Here is a 22,220-nt window from a genome sequence, read left to right as displayed (position 1 = left end):
TGAAACTAATAAACCTAAGGAATTCCGTATGAGTTCTATTAGATCTATTTCTACCTTAAAACTTGATATAAAATTAAAGACAGATGTCCGGGTCACAAAAAAATACAATTGAAAACATACTGTGGAAAATAAAAATCATGGTAATATTTCCTTACAATTTATTTAACTTTGCTTAAAAATATTACAGTATACCAAGTATGGAGTTTGTATAAAATCCAATAAGACTAGATTTACTACCAAGTTATCCAAGTCAGAAATTTTGAAAATTCATGAATCATCTGTCTTAAATATCAGTCTTCACCAAACATTATGTATTTACATTGAGCGGTTGGTACATACAGAAAAATCAAAATCACTACAAAATAACTAAACTACATCTGTAGTTGCTTCTATATTAAAAAAATATAAATGAACTATTCAGAGTAAATATGTAAAAACATTAAATAAAAGGCACATGTCAGCTGTGGCGTAGCGTGGGGTCTCGCTGACCGAAGCATAAGGTGAATTTGTCGCGAAAAGGTCGGCAAAAATGGTCATCCCTTATTAATATTCAATGCGAAATTGTCATTATGACACAAACCAGTGAAAAGCGTTTATTTAAGTCACTGATAAAATTATTAGTCAATGTTAGTATTGATTTGCACCTTAGACGCCCAGAGCGTTCCCCGGCACGCTACGCCCCTGCACGTCGGCGATAGCACCAGAAGCTTACGCTTATTCGTATTCGATTAAAATATCGGTAGTAAAATACACTAGAAAAGTCGATATGCACAGTCGTTTACAGCGTTATGAAGACCTTTTTCTTGGCCATTATATGAGCAATAATGACCCATAACGCCGTACCCCACACCGCTTCTATGAGTCTTATCGAGTGCGTCCTCATCTCTGGGATGCGCCAGTGGAATGGGAACAGATGGGCGCATATAGAGTGGCCTACGTAAAGGGCTATGGCGTTCAGCCCTGGAGCCCTGAAGGGCCCGCCTCCCCAGATCCTCCACGCGTCAGTGAATGTATAGCAGATGCTCAACAACGCCAAAGAGACCGCTGACGTCACCAGAACGAAGGACATGGACCTGAAATGGACAAACAAAATATGTACAGCAACAAATCTGTACAAGTACTGTTTTTAAGCTATTTTCTATCTGTTGATCCGAGATATAAGTATTTGATCTTGGATAGGGTTGAAATAATTTTAGGCAACAATCACGGGAAAGTAGATCAATGTAAGGTAGGATAAAAAAAAATGTTACTTTGTATTAAACTAAAATTGTTTTATTCATATTTGCCATAGGTATATTTTGAATGGTATCTTCCCCTTCTGTTACACGAAATACCTACTATTAAGCGGGTCACCATTTTCGATGTTCACGTATTAAATTCCTTAAATGTCATTCAAGCTTATCTAGAGAGCAAAATGGCTTATCCAATATACTTATATTTAAATTTTATCGCTTTGATACCTTTTGACACGAAATGTAAAAATTATCAGTGAGCGATATATCTTGTGATATTTTTACGTATAACGTGATAGACATGGGTATAGAACATGACAAGACATTCTTATGATAGGTGTTCGTAGATATATATCTAATTTTCAGTATACTAGCTGTACGATATATTATGGTAATCTAGCTTTGCTATCCAATATTGGTACGAAAAATACATTAAAATTTGCAGCAATATAGCGCTCCTGTGTCCTAATTCAAAAGAAGCGGTAAGAACGAAGATGAACATATTGAAGCGTTTCATCTTGATACCCAGGGGTAGCACCATAGTTAAAGCTACGCAAATACACAGTGGAGCTTCCATACATACACTAGAAATTCTGAATACTATAGGAATCCATAAGTTCTCATTAGAAAAAATTTTTAAATATTACAAGTTAATTGCCAATAAAATATTGCTTTGGCCAAGAAATTGTTCTAAAGATTATCTTGTGGCTATGGCTTGTAAGGTTTAGGTACTGTTCTCGTTCTGAAAAGAGACTCATGATAATCAAGTAGAATTCCTACTTATTTCAAGTAGACTACAAAATCTGTGACCACTTTTCATCAAATTGACAGCATAATAATCTTCTACTGCAAAATTCAATTGAACATCCACACCACAAGTTCTTATTAATCGGTATGACCCCATGTTCTCTGGAGAAGCCGACGAGCAGGGCGCCAGCGAGCGCGAACACGAGCGCTCAGGCCACATCTAAATCAGAATAAATCTATGCACTAGTTCTAAAGTTCAAAACCAAATTCCATACCACAAGTTTTTATTAATCGGTATAACCCCATGTTCCCTGGAGAAGCCGGCGAGCAGTGCGCCGGCGAGCGCGAACACGAGCGCCCAGGCGAGCCAGCGCGACACGCGCGCCTTGTGCGAGCGCTGCAGCAGCACCGTCGCGCCCGCCTGCACGCCCAGCAGCGCCTGCACCGCGGATGTCAGGCAACCTGGGGATAATGAAGTACCTACTTTAGAGATTTGTTAAAGACCTTACGTGGTATAATTGTGGCGAAACTTATGCGGGCATAGGCGCTGTTGTAATCAAACTATGAAACAGCAGTGTTACGCGCTACGTCTACTTTTTGTAAGTCCAAAGGGGATTCCAAGTGTATCCTTAGGAGTTGTACCGCATCTGTGGATGACCTCAGGTAGACCTTCAATTCTGTCTACAATTGATAACAGATGTCTTTGGGCGGTTTTATCAGACTAAAATCAGGTGGCCAGCATGCTAATTAAAGTATAATTTAAGTTCGATCTGTGGTTATTCCTTTGGTCATCTGCCTCGCTGAGAATTCAGGAACAAATCACCATAAGTACAAATATCTAAATGATAAATTTAGATTTACGTTCTAATTTGTATCTATTTGACTTTATCATCGTTACATATATCAAGTGTAGCTAAAAGCTGTCGCAAAACCTTAAATTCAATCCATCGTTTAATAATGAATTTTGAGTTTAAAGAAGGAATAAAAGACTCTCTTACCTAACAACCCCTCGGGGTCAGTCGGCAGACCTCCATAGACATGTCTAGCATCACTATTCTGGAACAGATGGGACTCTCCCAAGAGGAGTCGGTCGATGAACCCAGCCGCTCCTCCGCTGCACTCCGGTGCTACCCAGTCATCATGTTTGCCACCAGGACCTAAGTATCCACTGAAATAAGATAAGTCATAAATTTAACTAAATAGTATCCAAGTGTGGTGTTATCGACATGGACCCAAACAAGGCAAACTTATAATTTTTCTATTTTTTGAAGTAGATTATTAAGATCCACATGTTGATCACGAGTTCCTTTCCGCAAATCAGTAGGCTTGGTAATTTCTTGATTGATTTCTGCAAACCCAGTATACGTTTAAAGCCAGTTAAGTAACAATTAAGTATTAAATCACACATATGCTTGACATTTAATTTTTATAAGTAACTCACGCGGGACAGTCAGGGTGGTGAATGGTGAAGGTGATGGCGGTGTGCAGGCCGACCAGCACGCCAGTCAGCACCCAGCACCACACACACGACAACACATCCTTCAAAGCTTGGCCGCATGCTCCCTAATTGCAACAAATTATTACTTGTATCTTATGAATTACAGCACTAACTAAATGTAGATTGTGTGAGGAGTTTTAATATCCAGTTTTATCCGGAAAAATCCAACGAGATCCAGCAAGAGTCTGATCCTGATACTTATGAATCAAGCATGTCTTTGCTTTTTACCTAACAGGTATATAAATAAAATTAAATAGCCCTCAAATAAATTCCTCTTAGTCTTAAAAGCTTGCATGATGCAATCATATTATTAATTGTTTTCCCATTTATTAGTACTATTTTATCATTAATAATTACCATTTTAGCATTAAAATAAATTAATAATTTATTCATCTACTGTCATTAAAATTAATTTATGATAATTGTATTTATTTTCTTTATGTTTATGTCGTTTTTTTATTTCATATTATATTTCGTATTGATGCACCCCTCTATGAGTGAGAGTCCTAATTATGTAATGTAATGTAAAATAATGTATGTGAATAAAATGTAACTTACACTTACCCTAGGCGGCGTGTAGTACTTCGGCGCAGTCAGCGCATAGAACCCAGCGGAGATGAGGTACGCGATCGCCAATCGCTGCAGAACCCCGAATATACGTAGCTCATGGAGCATATTCGACCCGTAGATGGTGTTCAGGGAGACGCCGATCATAAACATCATGCAGGATCTCTGAGGATTAATATATTTATATTTATTTTAATGATAAACCTTATAGAAATTTATGTATATGAGTGATGGATAAGGGAAGGCGAAAGAAGCTAATCTTAAGATGATGAAAGGAACAACGAAAACGGTTTATAAATTAGAAGGTTCTGTATTTTATTCCCGATATTTAAATAATGTTGTATACTTCTAAATACGTAAATCTGTATACTTTTTATGAGTCCTTGAGTTACAAATTGTCTAAAAGTAGAATGTAGGTAAGTATATGTAAATATAGAAAGCTTTTTAAATTTATGTTAAAAAAAGACCATTCAAGTTCAGGAATTTATGCTTGAGACCTAGCCACATGACAATGGCAAAAAATCCAACAAGAAATTACTTTCGCTCAATAATTAGCATTTGAACGCATTCATAGACACCTGTGCATTGTTCCTAATGAACCACTCGACTGCTAAAGCAAACCAGGCCGCGTCCGTCTACTCTAGGTCACTATCAATCTAATGACGGTATTACCCTGCAATTTATTACACTGTTCGATTAACTTCGCTGTACATCGACGCATTTAGAACTGACTTTTAAATACCCGCTGACTAAATAGAGCAATGTACATGATGCATAGAAATGATGTCTGTTATGGAACAGAGTGGAGAGAGTTTCGATCATGACGCATCTTCATCACGCAAGCAGAATTTCCAATGAAAAATGTTGCAAAAACTGATCGCTTACTATGCGCAGGCGCAGAGCAGAACGTACGCAGATAGTATCGAGAGTAACGCCGGAGAATAGGGAAGTCGCGTGATGTAATAAGCGTGAAAGTGAACGGGACTGAAACGGCGAATAAATTTTGGACAATTACGACATTAGCACTTATGCCTTACACGAATAAGGAAATTTAGAAAAAACTAGATGAATCTGTTGCAATACATCCTAACATGTACAGTGGCCTTAGATGAATCTTTTGCAATAGGACGTTTAAGGATGATCCAAATATAAGAACAAAATTTTTATAAGTAAACGGTTGTGTTTCTTTTTTTAATTATTCAAAGCATTTTCTTCCAGTTAAACCAGTCTTAACCTTTAAATTCTATCTTTAATTTCAATTTGATTATAATAATAACAGTGTGTATATTACGTACCTTAACAATATTAAATTAACTTCTACGAGTATTACTCAGAAACGAAATAACAAAATAGCAACTTGCTGGAACAACCTATTGTTCAACAAATGAGAATAACAACCCTACAGTTAATAGATAAGCAACGCTTACATAACATCTAAAGGTTATACGGAGTATTCACCTCATTGTTAGCAAACACAGAGCCAGTCGTATAAGAGTTTATGTAACCGCTCCACTGCCTTGGGAGCCACGGCTCTTACGATTGAAAGACGTTATTTATGAGCTTTAAGTCCCAATTTCATCTCTGTGCACCCCGGGCCGTAATTTTTAAATGTTTACGGGCCAAATTTTATCTGCATGCACCTCTGGGTACATTTTTTAAACATTTAAGCATAAACGCAAGGTTTAGATTATTTAATATCAAATTAAAAAACTGATTGGTACTTTCAGAAAAAGCTTAAAAAATAAAAAAAATATATTTTCCGATTAGTCGTTATAGTATAAAATAAAAATTCGTTCTTATAATAAGCTCATGTAAAATTCGTTGAATAATTTCTAAATTAAATACTGAATTGACAAAACCAAATATGTAAAACTTAAAAAAAACAGCTAAAGACGATGAGCTTAGAGAATGGAAGTAATTATGAGATCATGAACTCTATTTTTTGTAACTAACATCAGTTACAAAATAATTTAGTTATATAACATCATTACAGCACTCTTAAATAGTCTTGAAAAAAGAGCTTATTGCGGATTTACAGCCAATTAACAATATTTAAATTCAAAACACTGTTAGTTAATTATTTCCCCAGTTTTATCGCATTCCAGCAAAAAAGTGCAACATTTTTATAAAATAAATATATTATTCACCAATATGCAGTAAGTATATTACGAGTATTCTTTATTTTACCAATATTTTATTGTGAAATTATACAATTGATTTTTTCGGATGCAAACGATTAATTTGATTTCTTTAGTTTCAATTTGGGTCACCGCAAGGTCGCATGTTTTTGCACTATTTGCTTTATAATTTAAGTAACCCTAAAACCTTGGTAACACTTCACTTTCTATTGTAAGAGATAGAATGTATAAAATTATATCAACAATTAATCATTCGTATTTACCATTAAACCTAAATCATTTTCGATCCAAATAACACTTTCTTGGCAATTGCAATTGACCAATGGAAATCAATATTAGTAATCCTCAGCTCTATGTTTTATTATTTACGTACTGTAATATTATACCATATACAAGCTTTCATCTCTTATTGATTCTCCGTGTATCGATTCTCGTATTTAATCGATTAATAATTTTTTCCCGCCTTTTGTAAATTGCATTTTTCTAAAACTTGGACGTCCCAAACATTATCTTATAGATCGCTTTATAATAATTAAACTGATATTCTGTTTTGACTACTGTATGATTTTGTGGTGAAGCAAGCAAAGAAGAAGTATTGAAATTCAATAAAAATATTAAGGCAATGCTATTGTGTCACTTATAATCTACCCTAAGGTAAATAAATAAACAACTCACTCTGACAATATGCATCACGATTTTCCAACGAGGAACGCCCTTCGCGAATGCACTCTTCACTGACAGGGGGATGCACACCCCCATGATCCAGAGGAAAGCAGGGAAGACCAAGTCGCCGGCAGCCAGACCGTTCCAAGTGGCGTGCTCCAGCCACCAGTAGCCACCCGCGCCATCGTTCACGAAGATCATGAATACGATTGCTATCCTGTGAATAATAAGTTTATTATTTTTATTAAAAAATTGTTCATCGCAATTTCATAGGTCCTATCCCCTATCAATTTCATTCGTGACACAAGCTTAAGGGTATGTATGAATTTTAACCACAAATATCACACATGAAACTATTAGCTCCAGGAAAAGATCAACAAAAATAAATCAATCCTCACTTATTTACTTGTTCAGCCAAATGCTCCGTTAAAATTGTAGCTATTTCGAAACGGTAAAATAACCCCACAAGCAAAATATGGTTAATTAAGTTCAATTATTTTAAAGTACCCACAAAACAATATCCGCAGATCGTATTTACTTTATTTAATGACGTCACAACTTACACATAATTGTATGTAAGTAATGTAGAAACCTATAAACGTGTACTTCGTTTGCGATGGTAGTGTAGGCTAGTTAGATGTAAATGGTTCGTCAAATTCCAATATTTTTGTACCTACCCTCTAAAAGTATCAAGTGCCCGCAGCCTCTGCTGCATGGCCAGCTCCTTGTCTCCGTAGCGCATCTTGCCTGTCCGTCGAATCCTCGACATTATCAGCTTTATCACGCCGTACAGGACCCATACTCCCAGTAACATTCCCAGGAGGAGAAGCACAGCTGAACATAATACGTCAAAATTATTTATTTTGGAAACATTAGTAAAAGATTCAAATGCTACGCTCTATGATCTATACATAAAATAGGTACATAATGTTACATTCTGCTGGGAAGCTAAATTAGAATCTTATACCATTAAACACGTCATAATCATTAATGTTGTTTATTAGTAAGTATATGAAATACGGGAAATATATTTTTTCTCACAAATAAAATTTTAGGAAAAGGAGGATTTAAGATGAATTTTTAGGTGAACCGAAGTTTTCAGTACGTTTATTAAGAATATCAGTATTATTAGCTAAAAGAGTTAATTATATTTCTTTCACCTATCGTAATTGTATTTTTTTGAAAAAACGAGTTTCTAGGGAAAGTAATCATTTGGAAATTCCGTCTCGATATATCTATTTGTATCTCATTGTTACGTAGTGGCACTTAAGATAAATCGATAACTAAGATGAGAATCCAACTTATCCAGATAAAATTCCTCCACAAAATATATAGGACTGAATGTTTTATTCACTCAAAAGTTGTTAGTGTTTTCAGTAGTGTTCAAAGATCCCATGGATCTATAAAAATGAGGGTGTTATTTTTAATTTCATTAATTTATTTAGTTAATAATGCTCATAGTACAAACATACGGATAGATCCTTTAGTTAAGATCGATCAAGGATTAGTCAGAGGCATAAAATCTGTAGAAGATGGATTCTCGTCTTTCCTTGGGATACCCTATGCCCAAGTTGATATGAATAATCCTTTTGGGGTAAGTTTTCCTAAACAAGTTATCATATTTCAGAAAACAGTAACTGAAATTCGATAAACAGTGAAATATGTATATACCATTACGTTTCATTTTCTAGCAATCATTGCCACACCCCGGATTCGAGGAAGAAATTTATAATGCTTATGATGGATCGAAGAAATGCCCACAGGCTTACGTACACCCCTATGTACCAAGGGCTGCTAGAGACAGTGACGAGACCTTAGATTGTCTCCGCCTAAATATATATGTACCTAACGTAGCCAGTTCGCAAAATCCTCTACCTGTTCTGGTATGGATTCATGGTGGCGTATTCGCCATAGGAAGCGCGGGTGATTATGGCGTAAGAAATTTAGTGAAGAAAGGAATCATTGTTGTTACAATAAATTACCGTTTAGGTCCATATGGATTTATGTGTTTAGACGTTCCCTCTGTACCTGGTAATCAGGGGCTTAAGGACCAAAATGCTGCACTACGTTGGATAAGAGAAAATATTAACTCATTCGGTGGCAACCCCTACAATGTTACGATTGCCGGTCAAAGCGCTGGTTCGTCTTCGGTTTTGTTACACCTTTACTCAGATAAAGAAAAACTATTTAGCAAAGTAATAGCAGAAAGTGGAGTTCCCCAAGTAGATGGAATGTTTGTGGAAGGAGACAATGACGCCGCATTGAAACTGGCATATCATCTCGGCTTTAACACCACTAATACGGAAGAAGCATTAAGTTTTCTTTCAAAAACTTCTCATACGTTGGTTTCTGGAGCTACATCAGAACTCCAGTTAGAATTGAGACCCTGTGTAGAAAAATCATTCAGCGGCATTGAAAATTTCGTAGAAAGTGATCCATATACTTTATCTAATGCGAGAAAGGTTAGAAACACGCCAATCATGATTGGTCATACTACTACGGAACAAGCAGGGTCACTTGATTTTGGCGATGATTATTTTAACAGGGACATATTCCGGGAAAAATTGACAAGGAATTTTAATATGGATGATGCAACTTTAGATTCTGCTGCCAAAATCATCAGGCACTTTTATATAGGAGATGACCCAATATCGCAGTCATTGACCACCGAGTTAGAGAACTTTGAATCAGATTTTGTATTCAGTCATCCAATCCAAAGAACAATCACCAGTTTGCTAAACGAGAATGCAAACCCTGTTTACGCATACGAATTTAGTTACGTGGGAAATTCTGAAATATCCAGGGCTGCACACAGCGCGGAATTACAATACTTATTCGAGCTGTCAAATTCTGTAGATAGAAACGAGGATGATCAGCTGATTACTGACCGGTTGACTACTATGTGGGCTAACTTTGTTAAAAATGGGTAAGATTTCATTAATTTAGATTAGATTTCATTTTCCACGTGCCTATTAATTTTGATTTTCTCGTTTTCTGAAACAAAAATCTGGTAATTAATATAATGCGCAACTATAATGTTGTTTGACCTCTTTAAAATGTTTGTCCTGGTTCAGAAAAAAAAATGTGAGGTTTGTAGTTTATCATTATATGGTTTCAATTTTTTTTATTATTCCAGAAATCCAACACCGACAGCAACAGATCTGTGTCCAGTAATCTGGAAGCCAGTAACAGAAGACACCCGACCCTACTTAGTAATCGATATCGATATTCGAATGGAAAACAGGATCACCAAAGAGAGGACTGCTTTCTGGGATCTCTTCTATTCCTTATACGGGAAATATAATAAACTCTCGAGAGATTGTGACTTTTAAGATGAACGTGAACTTTTGTAATACGATTGTAAATAAATAACAAAACACTAGTTTTCTCATTTCCTATTGCCATAACTTTATAAATGGACCTGTTTGTAATAACGGGAAAAGGGTAATTGATAATACAAATAACATACTTAGTACCTGTATAACATTACGAGCACAATGACATCCGAGACGGTGCGGTAGCAGCAGCTTAAATGCTAAAGCACCGTTAAATCTACATTTGTACACATTACAAATTAACCTGAGAAAAAATGTAGACTGAGATCTGGTTTATGGTATGCGTACATTGTAAAGTAAGACAGCGGAAATAACGTCTTAGATATATGATTCAAAAGTGTCTTACTACAAAATTATTATTAATATCATAAGATTAGAAATCAAAGATGATAACTATTGTTTCTATTAATCTATAATTTCTGTCAAGTAACAAAAAAAAAATAACTATTTGAAAAACGCTTCGCACGATTCATTCAACTAAAGATGAGGATAACGAACACATATTTGTAACTCTTGGTGTACATTCAAGAACAATTGCAAGCATCGTTAAGACAATATCCGAACGAGTTTCAATGGGCGCACTCGTGCAAATTGACTAATGAAATGATCGCTGGCAATCTGAGACGCGGCTAACGGAAGATGCCCATCAAATCCCATCTCGCGGAACAAAGGATTTGGGGCAACAAGTCCCGCCCACTTGGTGCCAGTCAATTTGAAGCCCACCTCAATTGTGATTGAGTCGCGAGGACCAGTTCTCAAACAATCGCTCAATTCATTGACTACAATGATCATATGGGACGAGTTTAGCATATAGTTAAATGATTCTTTTTTGTTAAATGATCCTTTGGATATTTATTCTTATATCGATTTGCACGATCATACCTGTTCTGTATAATGATTTATTTTTATAATATGTGATGATTATTTTATTAGTCCTCGCTTTTCAATTGTTACACATTTATTAGGTATTCCGTTACCTAAGTAATTTTACATGTAAGTTATCATACTGTCACATATCATAACGTCACATATACGAAAGTCCATCGATCTCTCAGGCGGACAATTTCTCAAGTGTCATTATCTAATCTGTAACTCAATTTTGTTTTCACCGCTTTATCAAATACGAAGGAAAATAAGCGTTGAAACTGATAGTCACGAAGTTGTCATTATAAATTAAGATTTTCGCGTAACATCCATAAAATCATCTCTTTTATTGTACTCATTTTTATTTAATTGTACGCTCGCTTATTTTTTATAATCGCTTGATGAATTACTATACTGAGACAAAAACGATGAATCATACTTTAAACTTTATTAATAGCTCTCGGAGCCAAGTGAAGATTGCTTCTCATCAAAGTCAAAGGTTTCAAAGCTTGTCAAATACTATATACTAGTATGATTGCATGAAATTTGAAAAAAAAAAAAATGGTTACTTGTTTATGGTCATGTAGAATTTGTCCATACAATATAAACACTCAAATAAAAAATCATTAAAAAACATCGTAAGTAGTATGAAGCAATTCGAATTCAGCTATGTGATTGCCATTGCGGACTTTAATTAAGTTTATGTTCAAAATATCATTGGTTTAAGTAGAGCCTTTTATTTTTGTTATATTTTTTTTAAAAGTAATATGTAGGTACCTAATATCTCTACATAAGACGTTCAAACTTAATCTTCAGTAATCTTCAGCTAAAACAATAACATAATTATAAGACCCCTTTTTGTCTCCAATTCTGTGGTGAACATGAAAAATAGTAATAGCGTAGTGTTAGGTTTATTTCCCTTACAAACAATAATCTCATAACAAATTCACAAATCGACTATTTTATAACTATACTGTAAACCAAAATGATCTTTACTTTCACTTGTTGATTGAATATTAGTTATGCCTTTTCACAATTTTCTCTAACCCTTAGTGCGTGACTTAATTTACAAAACTTGATAGCCGACAGATTACGTGCAATTCGATTTACGCCCATTTGTAATAATCAATTTAAACAAATTTTTGCTTACCAGTTTGAAATTTACGTGAGCAAAATTTTTCACTTTTGAAAAAAAAAATAGTTTAGATTAATAATTACTAATGAGTGTTAGAAAACCTATGGAATATTTATGTTTGTATTACTTTCTCATGTATATGTACATTGTACAATATTACAAATCAAATTAGAAGCTTTTTACTCAAAATTTCCCAAGACTCATTTTTTTTATTTATTTTAATAGGAAACAATTCCATAATGGAAATTCTGTTTATTAACCTAGACGCCATGGTATAACAAAGTATTTACAAATACACGAGCACGCATCCAGTCGTTTTCTAAAGTTATTACAGAAAGGGATATTTACTAACAACTCGAAGGTCAGCGAACCAATTCGAGAAACACTGCTATATTTATAAAACCTTGGCAGCACGCGCCATTTGCATATAGGAAAACCTAATGGGCCTTATAAATCAAGTATAATAAACTGGATGGCACTGATTTGCAAGTGTTATCCGTTTTTAAGTTTTGGAATCACAAATGTGGATCAAGGACATCGTGTGCCAAAACACGTGAATCCATATTTATTTTAGGTCGTCGAATGTCAATGTTGACGTCTACTTTAGAGATGACTCGACTCGAAATAGCAGATTCTAACTCTTCTTCGCAAGAGGTATTTATTTTGATCTCCATAAAATTATTATAGGAAAAGTGATGGTGTTTTGATTTAAGATTGTGTTAAGAATCTATTCTGAATATTCCAATAGAAGCATTTTATATCCATTTTTAAATTTTAATAATAATAATAATAATAATTATATAATTATTATTATTATTATTATTAAATTTTACAGTAATGTTTTACATTTGTGAAATAACAAATTTAATTTTAATTTCATAATCTGCAAGTTACGTATTAGTCCTATGCGATGGATGGATGGATGGACGCGAATGTCTTTGATATTAAGTTCGTTGCATACGTTTAATCGCCTGTCATTTTAATATTTTAAATTAAAAGTGCACAACTTTATATTTCCCTATACGCATCATATTCTTATCGGCCAGTTACCTAGAATTAATGTAATTTGTCATTATAAAAAATAAAACTGTACTTAATAATATTAATACAAAAATACGAACTCTAATCTACAGTATGTAAGATCAAATTTAAACCTGTTTATTTTCATAGCTCTTTTTATTTATTTTTTCTTATTAAAATAAAAGTCAGTATGCATATGCCCTTATTCGGAGCGCATCAAAACACCGAAGCAGGTCAAGAGCACAGATAATATAGATGGTGGACATCCGATATGTCAAAAGATAATATTTAATACACCTCTCGAGGAACAAGGAGATCTTCAATTTACTTTATGTGCCAAGGAATATCGACAAACCTTGCAAAACCAATCATAAATTTGCAGAATAAGTAGAATTTATGCATTTTATTGTCTTGCTGCTTTAAGCGTCCTTATATACATTCTTTAACAAAGGGTTTTGCAAGACAATATTTCATGTTATTGTCAAGGCAGTATTTTATGTATTAGAATAAAGTGGAGCACCAGTTTTTTGATTATAAATTTGGGCTACAATAGCCGTACACAATTGAAAGTGCTACTCGCTTTGTGGTTCGATTGCGGAGGCACCACCGACATAGCTACTTGTATTTTATAAAAATGAACTACTACTTTTCCGAAAATCACTTTTCCGAAAAACTCCCCCGACGGAATATCATCAATGGTGAGTAATTGAAGCCACCCATGCTAAAATATTTCATTGATTTTCGGAAAAGTAGCCAAACTGCATAATTACCTAAAATGACAAATTCAACATGGCAATGGTGACACCCTATAAGTGATTTACTAACCGCCTTAGCCGACACGCACAGTCAAGCGCATTGAATACGATTAAACATTTTTTCTAGGGGAAGCAGTAGTTTTAAAGCTGTGCGATTGACGGATGGGTGATTATAAAGAATGTATCGACATCGAACTATTTTTAATAAGATTAAGTATCTGTTCTTTAAATACGTTACTTGCAGATGCATACACACATATTTGTATGTTTATATTATATATGTTTATGTTTAATCAATATTATATTGAAATGTTTACGCTTGTCTTATTTAATATAAACACATTTTTATATTAATGATCACTTACTCGGAGTTAAGTTTGGTTTTAACTTGGTAGGTACTATCATATGTCAAAATGATCTCTTGTAAGATAAAAACTACAAAATACAAACTCACAAACTAAGATCTCTCTTTTCTCTAAGATGCGCACCACGTACGTAACATTTTTACATGACATTTTTGAGTAAGAAGTATATACTAAAGAGAATAGTAACCTAATTATATACCTAGTAAGTAAAAGTATTGAATATCTTATTGTTGTAACACTAGGTACTCACGCATATAAATGTCGACTGGATCCTTGACAACGCTCACATTGCAGCCTTCCCCGCTGGCGTTCAGCTTGTACACTCCGAATTCTCCCATCGCTGGCCTCAGCTGACATAGCAGTCCCCTGTGCATATAATATATTACCTTATGTAAATAAAATCAGGAACAAAATATCTTTTTCACGATCGCTAATGAATAAGTTAATAGCACCCTTAGCGATAATTGCGGTGGCATCAACATTCTAAGAAAATACTAAGAGAGAAGCCTTACTAGCTGTGTCAAGTCCTAATCTGTTCTACTAAGGAGAAATAAAGGGAAAATCGGTAAATCAGAGAAAAAGAAATAAATGGACTCGATTTAATTTTTGAAGATGAATGTCACGTCCAAAGTATTGCATTGTCTTTCTTTCTTAACTACACCAACCTACACCAACATTGCTTCATCTAGAATAAATAATTTATGACGTGTAACAATAGAATGCGAATTTCGAATGCTCAAAAGTTTGCAACTTTAAACCAAGTATAGATTCGATCGCTCATGCGTTTGTCATCTAATGACGAAATGTAGCGAAGAAACAGACGAGCCTCTTATTGTTAGTGGCCACTGCCGCTTATGAGCATTGACAACGTCAGAGAAAATGTCAGTGCATTGGAGTATCAGTGCGTTACTTTGAAGAAGAACTCTCATGTTTTTTTTCAAAAGTTGTAACTAAGACCTCTCTTTGTTATGTCTTATGGCATACAATTCCTGGAATGTCTCAGCAGGAAGGTCATTTGTGACACACGATTAAAGTTCGTGACATTGATCATAGCACAGTTGCTTTTAAACAACATATAAAGTAGAACGGTACGAATATAAGCAAAGGAATAATATAAGAGTAGTAGAATGGGGCTTAAAGAAAAAATAGTAATATTTAAGGTGGTAGAAACATTGTTGATTCAACTCTGGAGACATCTTTGCGTCATCTATTTCTGCTTAATAACAGCAGTGTTAAGCACTGCCATGTTTTATTTGTAGGGTGTGGTAAGAGAGACATAGGATAAGCATTCCATTCCATTTCCATTCCCTTCCAACTTAATCCTTAAGACTTACACACTTCTGTAGCCAACTTCGGGAAGGATTCAAATTTACATGGTAAAGTAAGGGAGACTGCAATTTTGTAATTAAAATAAAGAAGAGATGAAAGGAAATGTTCTCACGATGTATTTCTGGCGCTGATGTACTGGTCTGCGGTGTCTTCGTACACTCGCCAGGTCATCCGCCGAGCGGTGGTCACCACCCACCACTTCTCAGCGTCAGCAGTTAAGACATTCTGTTTTTCAAACGGGCACTGAAAAATATAACTGAATGTTATTCATATTTTTTTAAATAATTCAGTCGAACGAAACGCAGAACTACTTCACGCTAGGAATAAGCGTGGCAGTGGTACTTCCCCGGTCGAACCACATTGGTCCTACTACAGTTAGGTATTAACTTACTTTGTTACATTTACAAATGGGTTAAATCTGACAACAAACCATTTTTCTACTTCCACTTAAGTGACTGGGTTGAGCTGAGCTGAATTAAACGCTTTCTATGCTCACAGGACTAGAATTCCCTGTGTCTCGGGGCTTGTAGGTGCCACGGACACACACAAAGACGAATAGCCTAACACCCAGATCCAGAAGACATATCTAAATTCATTATTTTGAAGGTGGTAGAACCCTTTGTGGTTTGACTCCGGCGGCACCACCACCATACCTATTTCTACCTAATAACCGCAGTGTTCGGCGCTGCTGTGTTCCGGTTTGAAGGGTGTGGTAAGGGAGACAGACTTTTCCGAGGCGTTCCAGCTTAGTACTCAGGGGTAGCCGCGCATCTGTGGCCGACCTCAGGTAGGAATATCTAATCCTATCTGGGGTGTATTACAGATGTCCATGCGCGGCAGTAGCCACTTACCATCAGGTGGATTGCATGCTCTTCTACTACTCCTATATTATAAAAAAAAAATATTCCGATATCTGTCTGGCCAGGGATCGAACCGGGAACCATTTGCGTGTCAGATCGTTTTGTTAACCGCTCCGCCACACGGGTCGTCACACTTTGCAATTTTGCAATTGTTATGTAACTTCGATGATCAATGTAAAATAATCGAAATGATCTGATGGACCCGGATGCTAGCCATAGTATCGCCTTAACTAAACAAGATCCATGTATGAAATATCTGTAGCATTAATCGCAATAAGTACCACTACTTTAGTAAATAACGTAAATAACAGCTGATTTAACAGATGTTACATATATTACTACTTAAACAGTTAAATGTAAGCTTACTTAAGAAGGTGAGCAATGTTCTCGTGTCTCAACTGAATTACTTGTACGTTTACCAGCAATTTCTCTACAAACTGGCACAGTCGCGTGCGTAACATTCCTGACATAGATTCTATTGAGCTGAATTAGATATCTATATCATTAGGTACCATTGATACGAGAAACCTTAAAAATATTAAGTTTATGTATGTAGTATGTTTACTTAACTAAGGACTCTCATTCTTTAGAGCGCTCTACAAGCCCTGGGTTGACGAATTTTAATGCGATATTTTTAAATTGTGGAAAAGACATGGACTATATTTTTAAGCATTCATATGTTGTCAATATCATAATTATGTTGTATGTATGACTAAAGTTCATAAAAATTAATAGTCCTATTGGACAGCTGCATAAAAATACCTATGTTCTTTTGATCCCAAAATTGTACAGGTTCCAAGCGAACAGGTACTGTAATTAGTATTTTTTTATTCCATTTTTGCTGCTATACTGTATCGTGTACGTCACGTGTTTTTTATTGTATCCCTTCCATTGTTATTATTTTCTTTTGTATGTTGTAACGTGTATAGCATGTAAAATAAATGGTTTCTTTCTTTCTTTCTTAAATCTTATAAATTTTTGCAAACAGCAGTTGTACCTAACGATTTCTTTGTATTAGTGACGTATAGACAGTAGGCAACTCATCTTACAATTTAGATATGATTTAATGTGTACGAGATATACGATGGCTTTTTGATAGTGGTAAAATAGGGTATTTTTGATAAAATTACATCGAACCTTTTCCAAACCCTAATTTCCTGTCTAGCAACCGCGTTTTTGGTAGAGATCGATCTAAACTTTACTTTTAAAACGCGGGTATATTATTATAACGTACCTTAAAGTTAAAGATTAATTGTGACTAATCAAAACACTTATGATTCATATAGCAGCATAACTCGTTTTAATTACCTATTGTTTAACAGGGGGCACCATTCCCCTACGAGTTGCGAACAAGGTATAGTCTTATAATAGTAGCGTGATTCTATACCAACTATGTAGCATGATTATTTATCAAAGGGTGCATTGCTAATAGATAAAAGTATGTAATAGGTGTGACGTGTTTCCCTGGAAATCCCACACATTCAAACGTCAATAACACAATTGAAGTCATTGACCTTGTGTATGAACATTGAATAGTAATAAAAAATTATGATATAAATTAAATAAAAGTTCATTGTTATAACTATTCATAACTATTACATGTTTGTAATAAATTCTAGTTTATTTTGATTCGTTTTATTACATTTATGCAATTAGATACGCTATTATTATGTTAAGTTCTGATGTAATGGTGGTATTATAATAAAAATGCGATAAAATTAGATTTAATTGAATTTGTTAGTTACTCTATATATTAACTTTGTATTTAGCGGTTATAGGGCATGTACAGATGTTTATGTCGCAGTTAATGTAATGGCTATCACCACCAGTATACGATATATGTACCTATGTATGAAAGATACATTTTTTACACACCACACCACCCTTTTCCGAGTTTGTTATGTACTCCGATAATAGTAATAGGTATTTGTTTAAATTTATTGTTTTTCGTGTTTTGACTGTTTTTTTAAAGGATATCTTGCAAAAAAACGTTTCAGATAGAAAAAACGAGCACAAGCCCGCACGCGTATTAGATCTAGGTAATTAAAAGTCAACGTAAAGTAATTCCTAGCGTTTAGAATTTCTAAGCCTTAACACAAGTACATTCTCTAAAAATACTTTGTACAAGACCTTAGGCTCTTCAGTAAATTAATTGAACAATATTGTACAAAGTAATTCAATTTCAATAGTTCGCACCGCACCTGTCGTATTCGTGAAACTTGCTTGAAACTTGGTGAAGGACATTTTGGGAAATCACATTTTGAAACTGTTAATAAAAGGCCGTCAATTACCCACAATACAGGATGCTCCCCGTTTATAACGATATTAGCACAGCGAATAGCCGCGTATACCGCAATAAACGTTAACGAGTTAAAATAATTGCCTTAATCCCCATTTTGTTGTATAATTTACTGAATAATTTAAATGATGCAATTCAACAATGTTTAACTAAATAAAATCTTTTGTTATATTTTATCCAGATACAGTAAATTAAGTACAGTTTATGAAAATAGATAGATAGATGTTTGTTAATCTTACAAAAAGGACACGTTACGAAAGTGTTTTAAACCTTTCAAAAATTTTCAGTGTTAACTTTATTTCTTTGTAACCAACAGTTAGAAGAGTATTACAACATAATATAATAATAATATTACCTAGTTATCTACGTAATAAGTATTTACTACAAATTGTTTATAATTTTAAAATTAATTTCCTAATTTTAATTTAAACACAAAAGTTTTTAAACTGCATTATAATAATTGTTTATTCACGTTTTTGTGATACTAAAACGGAGGTTTCAATCGACACCTATTTAATCGGCATCCATTATCACTTCCACTTTGAAAGCATAAAAAAACGATTACCGCTTTACAAACAGTAGGTACAGCGTGAAAGTGATTAGTTATTGGCATTATTTATAGTGTATAAAGGCATTTTTAAATTAACGATTTGTGTCGGTCTGATGGACGACAACGTATTTGGCGCTTCTTTATTTAAAGGACACTTGGCATCCTCACTGACAGAACGAGGCCGGTAGATATTTCATAACTTTTGATCGACACCGGCACGATACGAAAGCTTTATAATCCTGTTAGGCTGATCTCTGATCACAAACTAAGACAAACTTATTGAATGTCAATAAATTTGTCAACAAGCGATGAAATATGTGTCAACTTGTTTCCTCAAACATACTGAAAAAGGGCGCGCCATGCCGAGCAAGTTAGACAGCGTACAATTTCATAAAATTATTGAAACCCTTATAATTCTATATACTCGCTTCTTTATATAGCATGCAGTATTCACCTGTAACTGTAATGGCACTCACCTATTTTCTCTAATTATTTCACGCTTTGGTAATATATTTAGTGTACATTATGTTGGTGTTCAATAAATAAATAAAAAATAAAATTCTTAAGAAGAAAAGCTCATTGTCGTACTGCACTCGGACAATCATGTTTTTTTTTCATTACAATTACTGGATTCGAGAATGTGAGGAGCTCCGCTCCGCTCATACGTTAGCAGGACGACAATCAGAGTAGGTACCTAATTTGTTTGAAAAACATCCATTCGTGTGTAATACGGCAATCATTCTACTGTACTGCGATGCACTCCGACTCAAGTCGTCCAGTTCGAAAGCGCCCTTATAAACAGTGATGTTTTTTACAATGACTTACTTATTAAGTATTTTACGTCAATCTATGTGTGCACGATTTTGTTCGTTACGTTTACGCAATTTGATAGAAATCGCCGTGAATCTTTTTGTCATCGTCAAACGCATCGCAAAACATCAGTGTACATAATGCAATAACACAGTCTTGACACGCACAGGTACCGCAGGACAAGAAAAAAACAAAGCATGCCGCTGTCAAGTCACGTGTTACGAGTGCTAAACAAGTAAGCTATCATCTGTCCACTGTAGGTATTAGTTTCCAATTTTCATATTTTTTGTTTATTAACAGACTTCTTTTTTTAAACGATGGCTACTGATGCCCATGGACATCTATAGTCTGGTAAGAGTTTTACAGCGCTGAACACTGCTGTTATAGGGAAGGTATGGTGGTGGTACCTCTGTAGTCAAAGGGTTCTGGCACGTTCAAGTTATATTTTCAATTAGATTACACTTATAGCTAGTCGGTTGAAATTCGGCATTTCTTTCGGAACCGGGGTCCTGCACCACAGTTTTAGAAATTATTTAGGTACGTATCAGAAATAAATTATCATTTCCTTAAAAAAATGAATGAAAACATATTTTTTTCTTAACTTCAGACGGATAATAAAGGTTTCAATAAGTCAATACTATGAGATTAATTGGAATTCGTTCGCTACCGTGAAAAGATGCAGGAAAATCAATTGAGGAAAGAATGTTTATTATCTATAGACACCTGTTAAGAAAACCAATCTATCATTTCAACAAAGAATGGTTATCCTCCTACTGTTTATATTAACAGAATGAACAATGAGTTTATTACTTTTGTAAACAAATAAACTACATAAGTACATACAAAAATGTAGAGTCACTACCAATATGTACATTTTAATTGACAGAAATATACACAAAATTAGTAGAAGGTGCTAATAGATATGATCATTACCCTCTTAACGATAACTCATCATTATTTTGGTAATACGCAAATCATTTAAACCAAATTACACAGTAATTATTACAGTATAGCATATCAAACCTTATTCCCGAGGGTCGCAACACGTACGAGATGAATTTTGGACTTTTATTCATGTAGATCTAGATATGTACAATTTCGTAGGAAGTAAGTTTCTAAATACCTACTTGCGCTTATTATTTCATAGCCAAAACACCTTTCAAACCAGTGCCTAGCTTGTAGAGGAGACATTCAAAAAAGTTTGGCATGTAGCGATCAATTATGAATACATTGGAAACTTTGAGTTTGTACATACTTCATTTTGGGAAAAACATAAATTGACAAAACTAATGACTTACACTTAATGTTTATTTTCAAAATCATCAACTACCATACAAATATACCGACACTTGAACTAAAATAAAACCGTCTTAAGTTCAAGTGTTTACAAGCGATAACGATTAATCCACGGATTCGAATGCCCACTTATCCGTTTAATCTATTATTGTTGTTAAAAGGGAAAATAGTCACAAAAAACATTGTTTGTTTCTAACCGATACTTACTCTGAAACAATCATCCGACACACTGTATACTCCAACGTCCCTATCAGCCACTCCCATGATGAACGCCTGGTCCATCTTCAACGAGGACATGTTAAGGCCCAGCGGCTCCTCAACTCCCGGATCCTCTAACCACGACCTCATCATCTCTTTGTACCACTCCCACGTATCGTTCCCCGTCATCACTGTAGACTCATTCATAGTTCACACAAAAATGTTCCACCAAACAATAAAACACTTGACGTTACGTTTCGTGAACCCTACCGTGTAATTTTCGATGCATTATAATTCATAAATAAATAATTATATAACGTTTGCGTCTTAACGACGGGAGTTGCAGACTTGTACTGCCGGTAAAACCGGTACTCGCCTCGCGTCTCCGAAGTCCGACGTAAGACCACATTAGTAAATAATTGGCTTTCTACCACCGGAAAAATCACAATAGATACCGTAACGCACTTTAACTATTTCCCGAGTAATGAGAATCATTCGGGCTTAGTATAAAAATAGTGAGCATTAAAAAAATAAAAATAGCGCCCCGTCACTAAAGTGC

The 22,220-nt window shown here is 34.8% G+C and overlaps 2 protein-coding genes across 3 annotated transcripts in view; one reads left to right on the top strand and one right to left on the bottom strand.

The window, feature by feature from the left end:
* LOC140752016 (para-nitrobenzyl esterase) overlaps positions 1-10,227 on the top strand; it is a 211,306-nt gene extending 201,079 nt beyond the window's left edge. The window contains exons 2-4 of the mRNA XM_073086193.1: positions 7,722-8,439; positions 8,537-9,771; positions 9,982-10,227. Of these exons, the coding sequence (XP_072942294.1) occupies positions 8,134-8,439; positions 8,537-9,771; positions 9,982-10,177 (1,737 nt within the window). The 5' untranslated portion in view covers positions 7,722-8,133 and the 3' untranslated portion in view covers positions 10,178-10,227. The remainder of the gene's footprint in view (positions 1-7,721; positions 8,440-8,536; positions 9,772-9,981) is intronic.
* Hgsnat (Heparan-alpha-glucosaminide N-acetyltransferase) lies at positions 142-22,034 on the bottom strand. Of its 2 annotated transcripts, none has more exons than XM_073086184.1 (10): positions 21,671-22,034; positions 15,761-15,891; positions 14,570-14,685; positions 7,523-7,679; positions 6,858-7,062; positions 4,036-4,209; positions 3,421-3,542; positions 2,978-3,147; positions 2,255-2,441; positions 142-1,073 (listed from the first exon to the last, which is right to left on the bottom strand). In XM_073086184.1, exons 1-10 carry the CDS (start codon positions 21,866-21,868, stop codon positions 779-781), a joined length of 1,755 nt encoding a protein of 584 aa, XP_072942285.1. In that variant the 5' UTR covers positions 21,869-22,034; the 3' UTR covers positions 142-778. The 2 variants fall into 2 exon arrangements, with proteins under 2 accessions (XP_072942285.1, XP_072942286.1); XM_073086185.1 differs by having other exon boundaries at positions 4,042-4,209; positions 21,671-22,033.
* Between the last annotated feature and the right edge of the window lie 186 nt (positions 22,035-22,220).

Source organism: Epargyreus clarus, unplaced genomic scaffold (genome assembly GCF_041222505.1).
Source record: "Epargyreus clarus isolate Ecla_fem2 unplaced genomic scaffold, WU_Ecla_fem_2.2 ptg000023l, whole genome shotgun sequence".
Lineage (NCBI taxonomy): Eukaryota > Metazoa > Arthropoda > Insecta > Lepidoptera > Hesperiidae > Epargyreus > Epargyreus clarus.
Note: the sequence above shows the minus strand (reverse complement) of the source record. Positions and strands in the feature narration are given on the sequence as shown.

Coding starts and splice junctions, on each gene's coding strand:
- Hgsnat (XM_073086184.1), bottom strand. CDS start 21,868: ATGAATGAGTCTACAGTGATGACGGGGAACGATACGTGGGAGTGGTAC. Junction 14,686..15,760: donor ATCAGCGCCAGAAATACATC/GTGAGAACATTT, acceptor TTATATGCACAG/GGGACTGCTATGTCAGCTGA. Junction 3,543..4,035: donor ACACGCCGCCTAGGGTAAGT/GTAAGTTACATT, acceptor TGTTGCAATTAG/GGAGCATGCGGCCAAGCTTT.